This window comes from Aotus nancymaae, unplaced genomic scaffold (assembly GCF_030222135.1).
Source record: "Aotus nancymaae isolate 86718 unplaced genomic scaffold, 86718_ANA_hifiasm-v0.15.2.pri h1tg000029l, whole genome shotgun sequence".
NCBI classification, from domain to species: Eukaryota; Metazoa; Chordata; class Mammalia; order Primates; family Aotidae; genus Aotus; species Aotus nancymaae.
The window spans coordinates 14916518-14929509 of NW_026988442.1; the positions used below are offsets into that span (position 1 = coordinate 14916518).

The 12992-nt window shown below is 45.9% G+C and overlaps 1 protein-coding gene across 3 annotated transcripts in view; it reads right to left on the reverse strand.

Moving 5' to 3' along the window:
- Positions 1 to 12992, reverse strand: part of EDEM2 (ER degradation enhancing alpha-mannosidase like protein 2) — an 84552-nt gene that overhangs the window by 14687 nt on the left and 56873 nt on the right. For all 3 annotated transcript variants that reach the window (XM_064382341.1, XM_064382340.1, XM_021665733.2), the window contains 4 exons: positions 12008 to 12113; positions 7315 to 7440; positions 3302 to 3513; positions 624 to 765 (listed from right to left, as the gene is read on the reverse strand). In XM_064382341.1, the coding sequence (XP_064238411.1) occupies positions 624 to 765; positions 3302 to 3513; positions 7315 to 7440; positions 12008 to 12113 (586 nt within the window). The remainder of the gene's footprint in view (positions 1 to 623; positions 766 to 3301; positions 3514 to 7314; positions 7441 to 12007; positions 12114 to 12992) is intronic.

Below are 12992 nucleotides of genomic sequence, written 5' to 3' on the forward strand. Positions count from 1 at the left end.
ATTTAAGCTAGGCTTTGAAGGGTGAAAAGAATTTGGCCACAGAAGACAGGAGAAAATATATTCTAGGCAAAGAAGACACCATGTGCAATGGCCAGGAGTTAAGAAATCCAGGGCCACACACAGAGAATGCCGCATGCTTCCGTTGGCTCTTGCAAGAAGGCATGAAGTGGTGTAGTGGACATGAAGCGGGCAGCGTAAGTCCACAGTGGTTCTGAATGCAGCCTTGGGTATTCAGAACTGATTCTGCAGGCACTCAGGCTGGGCACAGTGGCTCACGCCTGTAATTCCAGCACTTTGGGAGGCTGAGGCGGGCAGATCACCTGAGGTCAAGAGTTTGACACCAGTCTGGCCAACATGATGAAACCCCATTTCTACTAAAAATACAAAAATTAGCTGGGTATGGTGGTGTGCGCCTGTAGTCCCAGCTACTCAGGAGGCTGAGGCACGAGAATCGCTTGAACCCAGGAGGCAGAGGTTGCGGTGAGCCGAGATTGTGCCACTACAATCCAGCCTGGGAGACAGAGCAAGACTCTGTCTCAAAAAAAAAAGAAGAAAGTGTATAAACAAACCACACATCATCAAGAAAAATCAGGGGGAAAGCTCCCTTACCCTGCCCTTTTTACCTAGGAACATGGCCATGAGCTTCTCATCCTGAAGCAGGATGGCTCCTTTCACCAAGTACTCAAAGTAGGAGTCCACACCAGCCCCGATGCCCGCGTCCTGGGCCACCCACTTGCCAGTGAGCACATCAATGTGGTTGCCGACCTGAGAGAGCAAGAAAGACACGTGGTCTCAAGGGGGAGGCCGATGGCCAAAAAAGGATCTACTCACCCCCAACCCTGACTGCGTAGGGAGATGCAAGGCAGGCACCCCAGTGCTTCTTGGGAGACATGCGGACCATGAGACGGAAGGGCAAGGCTGGATCATGGCCAGCTTTTCTGTACATCTGTATAGTAGAGATGAATCTCATGCACATTTATCAGGACTTAATTATACACACTGAGCAAAAAATGAAAAAAAAAAAAATGATTTGAAGTGTTTATGTCCTGTCTGGAGTGAGTGTGAGATGGAAGATGAGAATTTGCTGTTCCCACAATCTGTCTCTGATTTCTCAGCACTAAGCATGTGATTCCTGTATCTGAAGACACAGACGTGCTTTATGTATTCCCATAAATTAACTCAAGAAGAACATCCACCAAGAAGACAGAGTGGTTCTAAGGAGAGAAACTCAATAGCTGGAGACAGGGACAAAAGGGGACTTCACCAATGTCACCGAGTACCTTTTGTCGTATCCTTTGACCTTTTTTAAATTGTTCAGTCTCTGTAGAGACTGTCAAAAATTGCCAATGCTGGCCAAGCACCTTGGGTCACAACTGTGATTCCAGCACTTTGCGAGGCTGAGGCAGGTGGATCACTTGAGGTCAGGAGTTCAAGACCAGCTTAGCCAACATGACCTCAAGTGACCTCAAGAACCCTGTCTCTACTAAAAACACAAAAATTAGCCAGGCATAGTGGTGTGTGCCTATAGTCCCAGCTACTCAGGAGGCAGATAATCACTTGAACCCAGGAGGTGAAGGGTGACAGAGCAAGACTCTGTATCAAAAAAAAAAAAGTAAAGATATGTATTTTTCATATAGCTTAGACCCTCATGGAAGCTAGTAACTTCAGCTGGTACTCAAAGAAATAGCTAACTGTCCTGTGTGAGTTTAGCTTCCCCCAGGAGCATACCCTAGGCAAGGAAGACAGAAAGTAGTTGATTTGAAAGGTGAGTCCCTGTAAACACCAGTAGAGGAGAGGGAAAGGGAGGCGGGGCAAGGGAGGCAGCATTGAAGGGGTATGCCAAGAGGCAGGTTTCCACCGTGGGAACTGGAGCTCAATCCTGCTGGGGAGCTCAGGAATTTAGTGTAGAGCTTGAGCCTTGGAGTGATCCCACCCAAGGGGCAGGGAGCTGGAATGTTTATCACCAATTCCCAACGGTATCAGTTACTGGCTTGAGAGCTACCCATGGGTAGCATTAAATCTGGGCCTCTTTGCCTGTGGGTCTCCTCTCGTGCCTGGAGCCACTCTGATTATCTTTGGCTGACAATCAGATTGTCTTTGGCTGACAATCAGAGTGGCTACAGGCACCAGAGAAGACCCACAGGCAAAGAGGCCCAGGTGATGGCAGCTGGAAGACTGGCCAGTGTGCACGGAAATGGTAAGAGTTGAGAGGATATGGGCACAGCAACAACAGAGTCCACTACAGTCCCACTGCTGGAGCAAAACCTGCCTGAGTTAGACTTACTAAGAGATTTATTACAGGTCTCCTCCAGGGGGTTGGGCACCTGCTTAAGGGATTTTCAAGGGGTCCTCACACAAGCTTCACTTTTCAAGCTGAATTAGCACCAGACTCCGCATAAAACGTGCCTAGACCTGAATGCAGTCTTCCTAAGTCAGTGACTCAGTAAAATTGGTATTAATACATTAACGTTACTGCTGAAGTAATGGAGGATCAGAGAGGTTGAGTGACTTGCTCAGTGACTTGCCACACAGTTTCGATGTAGCAAGGCCTGGGCTTGAATCCAGTTCTGAGTAAATCCATTGTTACGTCCTGGATGGCTCTGGCTCAATTACTGTTAATCTCATTGGATTATCCCATTTAGAAGCTGAAACTGACCTTAGAGATCATCTGGTCCAAAGTGTATTCATGGGTTAATGGTACTGGAAGATAAAGGGAGGCTCTGGTGTTAAATAAGTTTGGGAAATGTTAAGCAAAGTTGAATAGATTTCTTCACTAGAGGACTTTAATTCTGCTCATGTGCATTCTGACGCTCCAAAAAAGGGGAGGGATATTATATGTAATATTCCCCTAACTTAATTGGCCAGGACTTATTTTTTCATGCAACAGCCATTCAGTATCTCACAGAAATGGTGTCCTAAGAAACACAGTTTTACAAATACAGATAGATACTAAAAATGAAGGCCCAATGAGCTGATGATCTAAAGTCACTAAGTGAGTCAGGAGCATGAAGCATATGACCCTCTTCCTAGAAATGAGAATCTCAAGGGGTCATAGCTTAATGCAGCCCCCGCTCCTTACCAGAGAAATGTGCTTTCCCATTCTCTTCCCCACTCCAAACCAAACTTGAATTGGAGGCTTGGTCTATTTTTGGTGTCCTGAGCCCAATCCCTGGGCCACTCCCAAGGTCACCCTGAGTTTTCCTTGGCTTGATTGCAACTTATTGCTCAGAGCCTGGGGCCTCATAAGCAGGGGACAATGTGGCAAACTTGACTCAAACAGGAAGGGCAGCTGTGAACCTACCAGCCCGATATCTGACCGGCTCTCCCAGAGGCGCATCAAGGCCACTCTGGCCACATCTTCGAACACGGGGTCACCAGTGAGGCTGCTCAGGGTGGCAAATTCAACAATGAAGGTCCCAATCCCTGCCGTACAGGTGACAGGGGTCTCTCCTGGGTTCACACCATGAAGTAAGTTCACCGTTCCATATGGCATGCCAGTGGGGGTCTGAAAGGCTGAACAATTGGAAAATGATGATCCCAGACAGAAGCAGGGGGATAGGGACAGTTTTGATATATGCCCAAAGCCTGAGACCTTAGCCAGCACTTCCCTCTTACTCCTGGGTGTCCCGCTAGGGTCTGAGCCAGAGAAGAATAAATGTTATAACTGGAGGGCCCTGAGCAGTCACCCAGCCCAGACGCTGTCAAACACTGCTCTGCACAACCCTTGGGTTCCTGCCCGTGATGAGGGGCATAGAGCAGGCTGTGGTCCACACACACTCACTTTAGCTAGAGTGCTTTAGCTACTTTTATTTATTTTACACTACGGCTTCCAAGCCCCAGCAGGTAAGTTATTGTGATGCAGGCAAGGTTTAAGTCACAGCACGTGGCAGGGCTGTGGCACAATGACAAGAGTAAGCCCCGTTCAAAGTCATTCATAGACTTTTGACTCATGCCTATAATCCCAGCACTTTGGGAGGCCAAGCAGGTGGATCACTTGAGGCCAGGAGTTCAAGACCAGCCTGGCCAACATGGTAAAACCCTGTTTCTACTAAATATACAAAAATTAGACAGGCGTGGTGGGGCACACCTGTAATTCCGGCTATTTGGGAGGCTGAGGCATGAGAATCGTTTGGACCCAGGAGGCGGGGGCTGCAGTGAGCTGAGATTGCACCCTGCACTCCAGCCTGGGTGACAGAGCAAGACCCTGTCTCCAAGTAATAATAAGAATAAATAAAGCCATTCATAGACTTTAAATAAAGATCCCTGCTTTAAATAAAGAGCATAGGGGCTAAATTATTTTTAAAAGGAAGCAAAACAGGATATCAACCACTAAGCCACTGACCATCAATTTACAGGTAAGGAAAACCATCCCCGTAAAGAAGTGATTCAGTCAGCCGGGTGCAGTGGCTCATGCCTGTAATCCCAGCACTTTGGGAGGCCAAGGCGGGCAGCTCACAAAGTCAGGAAATTGAGACCATCCTGGCCAACATGGTGAAATCCTGTCTCTACTAACAATATAAAAATTGGGTGGGCGTGGTGGCGCATGCCTGTGATCCTGGCTGCTCAGGAGGTTGAGGCAGGAGAATCCCTGGAATCTGGGAAGCAGAGGTTGCAATGAGCCAAGACCAAGCCACTGCACTCCAGCCTTGGTGACAGAGGGAGACCCCATCTCAGGAAAAAAAAAAAAAAAAAGAGGTGATTCAGCCAAAGACCACATAGAGTCAAACAGAGTTGGGATGGGAACACCTGCCCCGTGCCCACTCCTAGCCCCAGTCCAGTTCTTTTCCCTCCCCACTCGAGTGCCTTCTGATTCAAGACGAGAACTGGACAACCAGTCAGAGGCAGAGATTTCCTCTCTGAGTCTAAAGTCAAACAACTCTAGAGCAGCCTGTGCGTCACCAAACTGCGAACAAAAGTGTCGACACTTCCAAGAACCACAGGGTCTAGTAACTCTGTCTGCCACAGATAAGAAACTTACTATCTGGGAGGTACCAACGGGAGAGTGAGTCGCAGCCAGGAAGGGCTCTAAGGAATATTTCAGAAAAGTCAGGCCGTATTAAAAAGAAGGGGAGTGACAAAATCCTGTTTCTTGACCTTTTTTAATAAAATGACCAATGACCAAAAATAAGTAAATACTAAAGGAGGAGCAGCTAGGCAGAGTTTCCAGGGTTTCCTCCAGGGATGAATCACACAGGACACAATGTCTGCACGAAGATGCTCAAGTCATGAGCCATGAGTGAGACCTGAACTCAGCTCACCCACTATCTTCAGCTCTCCCCAAAAGCCGAGGCAAGTGCTGCGTGAGAGGGATAAAGAGGCCGGGTGTGGGGGCTCACGCCTGTAACCCCAACACTTTAGGAGGCTGAGGCAGGTAGATCACTTGATCCTGGGAGTTCAAGACCAGCCTGGGCAACATGGTGAAACCCCATCTCTACAAAAAAAAAGGTAGTCATGCATGGTGGCGTGTGCCTGTAATCCCAGCTACTCAGGAGGCTGAGGTGGGAGAATCGACTGAGCCCAGAAGTTCGAGGCTGCAGTGAGCCATGATCACACCACTGCACTCTAGCCTGGGCGATAGAGCAAGACCCTATCTCAAAAAAAAAAGAAAAAAAAAAAAGAAAGGGATAAATAAGTGAGATGGCCAAGAGGCTGGTGGAAAGCACGGGGTGACGTGTCTGGGTGTGAACAGTCCTCAGAGCCTCCACCACACCCTGAAGGGAACAGAGTGTCCAGTTGATGCTACCGAGCCTGGTGTTACTGCCCAACTAGACAAAAACATGAAGGCTTGGCCTGCAGCCCTGGACACGGCTTAGCCACAAAACAAATCCCTCTCGTTTTAAAAGGGTTGGAGGTTCTCTAAACAGTTTCTCCTTCCTGACCTCATTTTAGCCTCCCCAAAACCCAATGTGGTAGGGAGATGAAAATTATGATTCTCATTCAATAGATGGAGAAATTAAACTGTGGAGAGAGGCTAGGAATAGTGGCTCATGCCTGTAATTCCAGCACTTTGGAAAGCCAAGGCAGGAAATCACTTGAGGTTAGGAGTTTGAGACCAGCCTGGCCAACATGGTGAAACTTCGTCTCTATTAAAAATACATAAATTGGGCCAGGCGCGGTGGCTCACGCCTGTAATCCCAGCACTTTGGGAGGCCAAGGCGGGTGGATCACGAGGTCAAGAGATCAAGACCATCCTGGTCAACATGGTGAAACCCCGTCTCTACTAAAAATACAAAAAATTAGCTGGGCATGGTGGCGCATGCCTGTAATCCCAGCTACTCAGGAGGCTGAGGCAGGAGAATTGCCTGAACCCAGGAGGCGGAGGTTGCGGTGAGCCGAGATCGCACCATTGCACTCCAGCCTGGGTAACAAGAACGAAACTCCGTCTCAAAAAAAAAAATACAGAAATTAGCCAAGCATGGTGGCGGGCACCTGTAATACCAGCTACTAGGGAGGCTGAGGCAGAAGAATCGTTTGAACCTGGGAGGCAGAGGTTGCAGTGAGCTGAGATCGGGCCACTGAACTCCAGCCTGGGGGACAGAGCGAGACTCTATCACAAACAAACAAACAACAAACTGTGAAGAGAAAGAGTGGCTTAGTCAAGATGTTGGCTGGCAGAGCTGAGTCTAAAATCCAGGGCTGGGCATGGTGGCTCACACCTGTAATCCTAGGACTTTGGGAGGCTGAAGTGGGCAGATCACCTGAGATCAGAAGTTCGAGATTAGCCTGACCAACATGGAGAAACCCCGTCTCCACTAAAAATACAAAATTAGCCAGGTGTGGTGGCACATGCCTGTAATCCCAGCTACTCGGGAGGCTGAGGCAGGAGAATCCCTTCAACCTGTGAGGTGGAGGTTGCAGTGAGCCAAGATTGTGTCATTGAACTCCAGCCTGGGAAACAAGAGCAAAACTCCATCTCAAAAAAAAAAAAAAATCCAGGGCTGCTGATGCTCACACCAACACCCTTCCCTGGGCCGCTGTTATGCCAGCAGTGGGTGGAATAACTGTAGTACTTGGGAGGGGACAAATGGGCTCATTCAAAATAAGGACAATGGCCTTCCACCCACCAGGCTGGCCACCTTCAACCATCCCCTGCAAACAATAATAAGGTCAACTCATCCATCCTGAGTCAGGGCCCCAGCAGGCCCTTAAATGCCCAGGATGCTCCTGATTTCCATGGTGGGTGCCTGGGGGTAGAAATACTAAATACACGTGGTGAGAAATACCAGGAATTAATTCAGCACTGGCACTCTCATCTTCAGCAAGGGAAGCAGGACCTACTGGACTTCATCTCTCTCCCATCTCTGTGGGTTTTACCTGGGAGGAGTTTTCGGGCTGCCTCTTCAGCCATTCTCAAGAGAGGTCCGGAACAGGGCCATCCAGCCTCCACTTCCACCCCAGCCTTCTTGGAGAGCAGATGAGCAGACAGGAGTCCTCCTACCACTACGGATGGCACAGAAAGCAAATGTCACAATCCAAAGGGAAAGATCAACAGACCAAGAAGCTTTCCCCATGTGAGTTAAAACTAAATACTCTGTTGGGGGGGCACATGTTCTCAGGACCTCCTGAGGCTATTTCATGGGTAAAAACAAACAAAAACAAAAAAAACTCACTCTATTGGGGTGGCTCACGGGGAAGGAGCTAGAGCCATCTAGTGAAAAAAGAGTCCCTTAATCCCACACATTTATACAGTGTTAAGTTTATGGGTTTTTTTTCTCTTGGTGCATCACAAGAACAGTGGCTATTTTTTTTAAGTCCCTATTGTATACCAAGCACTAACTAAGTACTACTACCCCCTCGTCAGATGAAGATACTGAGGTTCCATGAGAAAAAGTGACTTGCCCCAGGCCTCCCATCTAGTAGGTGGAAGGGCTGGGTATCTTTGATTCCAAAGCCCATACTCATTCCATTTGTCACTCTGTCTGTCTCCCAATGACCTGTCATACCTGGGGGAAAGGGGCAATGGTGGTTATTACCTGTATTTTGTTCATTTATCTATTTCAACTTATTATGCAATATTTAGAACTTTTAAAAAGACATGAAGGTTCTGTACTTGGAAATATAGCTAAATAGATATCCTGAGTGGCCCTCTCACTGAAAACAACTGGTGACCCTAAGCTTCACAATTCCCCTCCTTACTGCAGAGTGGGAATAGGAGACAAAGGCCAGATCTGCCCCAAGTGGGAGTCTGATGAAAGGTCCCTATGTAGGCCGGGCATGGTGGCTCATGCCTGTAATCCCAGCACTTTGGGAGGCCGAGGTGGGTGGATCACTTGAGTCCAGGAGTTCAAAACCAGCCTGGTCAACATGGCAAAACCCTGTCTCTACAAAAAATACAAAAACTTAGCTGGGTGTGGTGGTGCACACCTGTAATCCCAGCTACCTGGGAGGCTGAGGCAGGAGAATCACTTGAACCTGGGAGGGAGAGGTTGCAGTGAGCTGACATCATACAACTGCACTCCAGGCCGGGCGTGGTGGCTCACGCCCGTAATCCAAGCACTTTGGAGGCCAAGGTGGGCGGATCACCTGAGGTCGGGAGTTCAAGACCAGCCTGACCAACATGGTGAAACCCCGTTTTTTTTAAAAAAAAAAAAACAAAAAAACAACAACTGCACTCCAGCCTGGGCAATGAAAAGAAAACAAGAAAGGAAAGGAAAGGAGGGAGGGAGGGAAGGAAGGAAGGAAGGAAGGAAGGAAGGAAGGAAGGAAGGAAGGAAGGAAGGAAATGAAATGAAATCAAATCTACATTTATGTACATTATGGTAAAACTGCAGAACAACAAAGGGAAAAAAGATCTCGAATGCAGCCAGAATCTGTGTAAATAATAATTAAAGCTGGGTGAAGGGCACATCTAGTTCATTATACTATTTTCTCTACTTTTATGTCTGTTTGAAGTTTTCTATAACGAAAAGTTTTTAAAAGGAGGAGACAGCCAAAGTGAAAACCAAAACAAGATATCTATAAAGAAACAACAATTGACAGATTACTTCTTAGCGATAATGAAATCAGAAGAAAATGGAAAAATTTTTCAACATAGTAAGAAAGTAACCATCAACCTAGAACCATACACCCAGCAAAAATATCACCCAAAGGTCAAACAGAGGCGGTGGAATAAAGACATTTTCATATAAACAAAACCTGGGAATGTTTGCCAAGCACACACCTGCATTACAGGACATTCTAAAGGAAATACTTTAGAGAGAAGATCTGAGTCATGAAAAGAAAAGACAGTCAAAAAAGTGGTAAATAGGCTGGGCACAGTGGCTCACGTCTGTAATTCCAGCACTTTGGGAAGCCAAGGAAGGTGGATCAGTCAAGGTCAGGAGTTTGAGACCAGCCTGGTCAACATGGTGAAACCCTATCTCTACTAAAAATACAAAAATTAGCCTAGCGTGGTGGTGCACATCTGTAATCCCAACTACTCAGGAGGCGGAAGAATCGCTTGAACCTAGGAGGTGGAGGTTGCAGTAAGCCGAGATCGTGCCACTCCAGCCTGGGTGACAGAGTGAGACTCAGTTTCAAAACAAACAAACAAAAAGTGGTAAATATATGTGTAAATGCAAAACTTCAACAGTACAGAACAATAAGTATAATGTATAGAGGGTTTAAAACAAATAACTAAAATATAGAACTATAGCATATAGGTCAGGATGCTCTCTAAGAGCCAGGTTTTGTTTTATTCAGAAGGAGAACAAAGATTTTCATTAAATTTAGACTTTGGTAAGTTATGTTTGTTAAATTTGCTCAGAAAACTATGTAAAAAGCTAGATATTGTGCATAACTTCCAGATTAGTAAGAGGAAAATGGAATGGTGGGGAAAATAGTCTAAAGAAGGCATGAAAAAAGACAGAAAAAAGGAACATAAAGAAGGTGGCAAAAGGCTGGGTGTGGTGGCTCACACCTATAATCCCAGCACTTTGGGAGGCCAAGGTGGGCAGATCACCTGAGGTCAGGAGTTGGAGACTAGCCTGACCAACATGGTAAAACCCCACCTCTGCTAAAAATATAAAAATTAGCCAGGCTTGGTAGCAAGCACATCCCAGCTACATAGGAGGCTGAGGCAGGAGAATCGCTTGAACCCAGGAAGCAGAGGCTGCAGTAAGCAACCTCTCTGCAGGTGCAGTGAGATTGTGCCACTACACTCCAGGCTGGGCGACAGAGTGAGACTCCATCTCAAAAAAAAAAGATGGCACAGAGAGCACAAACTGTAGAAATGACTGCAAATATATCGGTAATTACAGTAAATGTCCATGGATTAAATGTTTCAGTTAAAGACTGTCAGAACAGATAAACAAAATATAATATGCTATTTACAAAAGATGTATCTGATCATAAAACTACAGACAGATAGAAAGGATAGAAAAAGATACATGGGAAAATGTCAACCAAAAGAAAGCTGGTATCAATTATATTTATATCAGAAATGAAGGTATAAGAATGACCTTCATTCACAGATGACAAACTGAGTTCAGAAGCTGGGAGACAGAGCAACAAGCACAGCCTCAAAGTCATGCTGGATTCCTAAACCAGGATTTTAGACCACACTGTCCCTCTGTTCTCTCTTTTTTTTTTTTTGAGACGGAGTTTCACTCTTGTTACCCAGGCCGGAGTGCAATGGCGCGATCTCGGCTCACCGCAACCTCCGCCTCTTGGGTTCAGGCAATTCTCCTGCTTCAGCCTCCTGAGTAGCTGGGATTACAGGCACGCGCCACCGTGCCCAGCTAATTTTTTGTATTTTTTAGTAGAGATGGGGTTTCACCATGTTGACCAGGATGGTCTCGATCTCTTGACCTCGTGATCCACCCGCCTCGGCCTCCCAAAGTGCTGGGATTACAGGCCCTCTGTTCTCTTTTTTAAACTTTTATGGATCATATATCTGGAATATAAATTTCATTGCAGAAAACAAACCAAATAATGGGGAAAAATAGAACCCTGCCATCCAGAGGTGACAGCTGTAAAGCCAGTGGTCTAGAGGTTCAGTGCAAATAAGGGCTGTAGTAGCTTCCCAAGAATCTTTGGAAGTCTGCTAAAAATACTGATTCTAGGCCTCAACCCAGAAATTCCAATTCGTTCGGTTTAAGGTGGAGCCCTCAACATCTAAATTTTTTAAAAGGTTGCAAGTGGTTCCTATGGGCAGCCAAGTTTAGAAGATTAATGCCCTAGACTTCCACTGTCCAATACAATAATCACTAACCATGTGTGACTATTTAAATTTAAAATCATTAAAATTAAATGAAATTTAAAATTCAGTTCCATAGTTATAATAGATAAATTTTAAATGCTCAATAGCTCATGTGGTTAGTGGGTACCATATTGGAAAAACAGAGATATAAAACATTTCTAGCCAGGCATGGTGGCTCACATAATCCCAGCATTTTGGGAGGCCAAGGCAAGTGGATCACGAGGTCAGGAGTTCGAGACCAGCCTGGCCAACATGGTGAAACCCCATCTCCACTAAAAATACAAAAATTAGCCGGGCATGGCGGCGCATGCTTGTAATCCCAGCTACTTGGGAGGCTGAGGCAGGAGAATCGCTTGAACCTGGGAGGTGGAGCTGTAGTGAGCCAAGACCATGCCATTACACTCCAGCCTGGGCAACAAAAAGAGATTCCATCTCAAAAAAAAAAAAAAAAATTCCATAATTGCAGAAAATTTGATTGGACAGACAGTAAGTTCCAAGAAGGCAGGGATCACATCTTTCTTGTTCATAGCTACATGCCTAGTATCGAATATACATTAAAGAGGTGAGTAATCTGGTGTATTTCTTCCCAGTCTTTTAGTCTCCCATTCACTTTCATAGCTGAAACTGATGGCGGAATCCTGAGACTTCCCCACTTCGCCCTCCAGGAGGGAAGAAGAGCTCTGTCGATCAGAGGTTTCGGCCAAGGGTCCTGGCAGGGTTAGTCCTTAAAATCCTATTTACCACTTCTTGGTTTACAGAAGTGGTAAACAGAGTGGTTCACACTCTCCTTTTTTTTTTTTTTTAAAGTCCCTAGAGAGCAGCCCTCACCTCGAATGTTGGTTTCAAACACAGAAGCGTTCACATCAATATCAAAGTCCACGTTGTCCTGGAGCACTTCAATCACCCTTTGGAATTCTGAGACATTCCCCAAAATCTGGAAATAAAAAAGAGACCTGACAATGAGGCTCTCTTGCATGTGTAGAGGCAGATTCAGAGTCTGGGATCCTATGTTGATGTGGCCCTCACTAATTCCACTTAAGACCTCCAGTTTCTGTCCTAGGATTGGTGACAGCAGAAGAAAACAGAGCTAGAAATCATCCAGAGACTCCATATCAAGAGACTGGTTAAGTAAATTCCTAGGTTCCAATTAAGAGTCCCGATGTAGTCATCTAAATGGACACAATATAAAGATGCAAACTACACAAAGAAGTCTTAGTTCGACATCTGCAGTAGCTATCAGTTGTTTTTAACCCTGTCTTGTCATGTTCAGCCTTGTGGAAAACATGACAGGTTAGTTGGCCCAAGACTAATTCATTCCTACCCTCTTTACCTCATGGCCTCTTACCAGAGGTTGGAAATCCAGATGCATTCTCAGCCTCCTTTGCTGCTAGAGTTGATTGTGTTACCCAGCCAATTTTTGACCGTTGAGAAGTCTACTGGGGGCACTTCTGGGAAGGCTTCTGTTTTCTTAATACCAAGGAACAAACACAGCTAACGTGGCTTTTAGTCTCTGTCTTTCTGTCTTGAACTCAGACTCAATTTCTGAAGCTATGGCAGCTATGTGAGACCATGAAGTACTAAGCATGAGAATAAAAGCCAAAACTAAGGATACTAGAATGGAAAGCTAAAAAGAGCCTGGTCTCTGATGACACAGTTGAGTAGCTGACCCAATGATAGAAATTACCTCTAGACTTTCTTTTACTTGAGAAAATAAACCCTCTTTATTTAAACTATTAGCCAAATGCAATCTCAATCTCTCTTCTTTTGATAATAACATCCCAATTTACCCTCCAGGAATCACTCTTCCCCCATA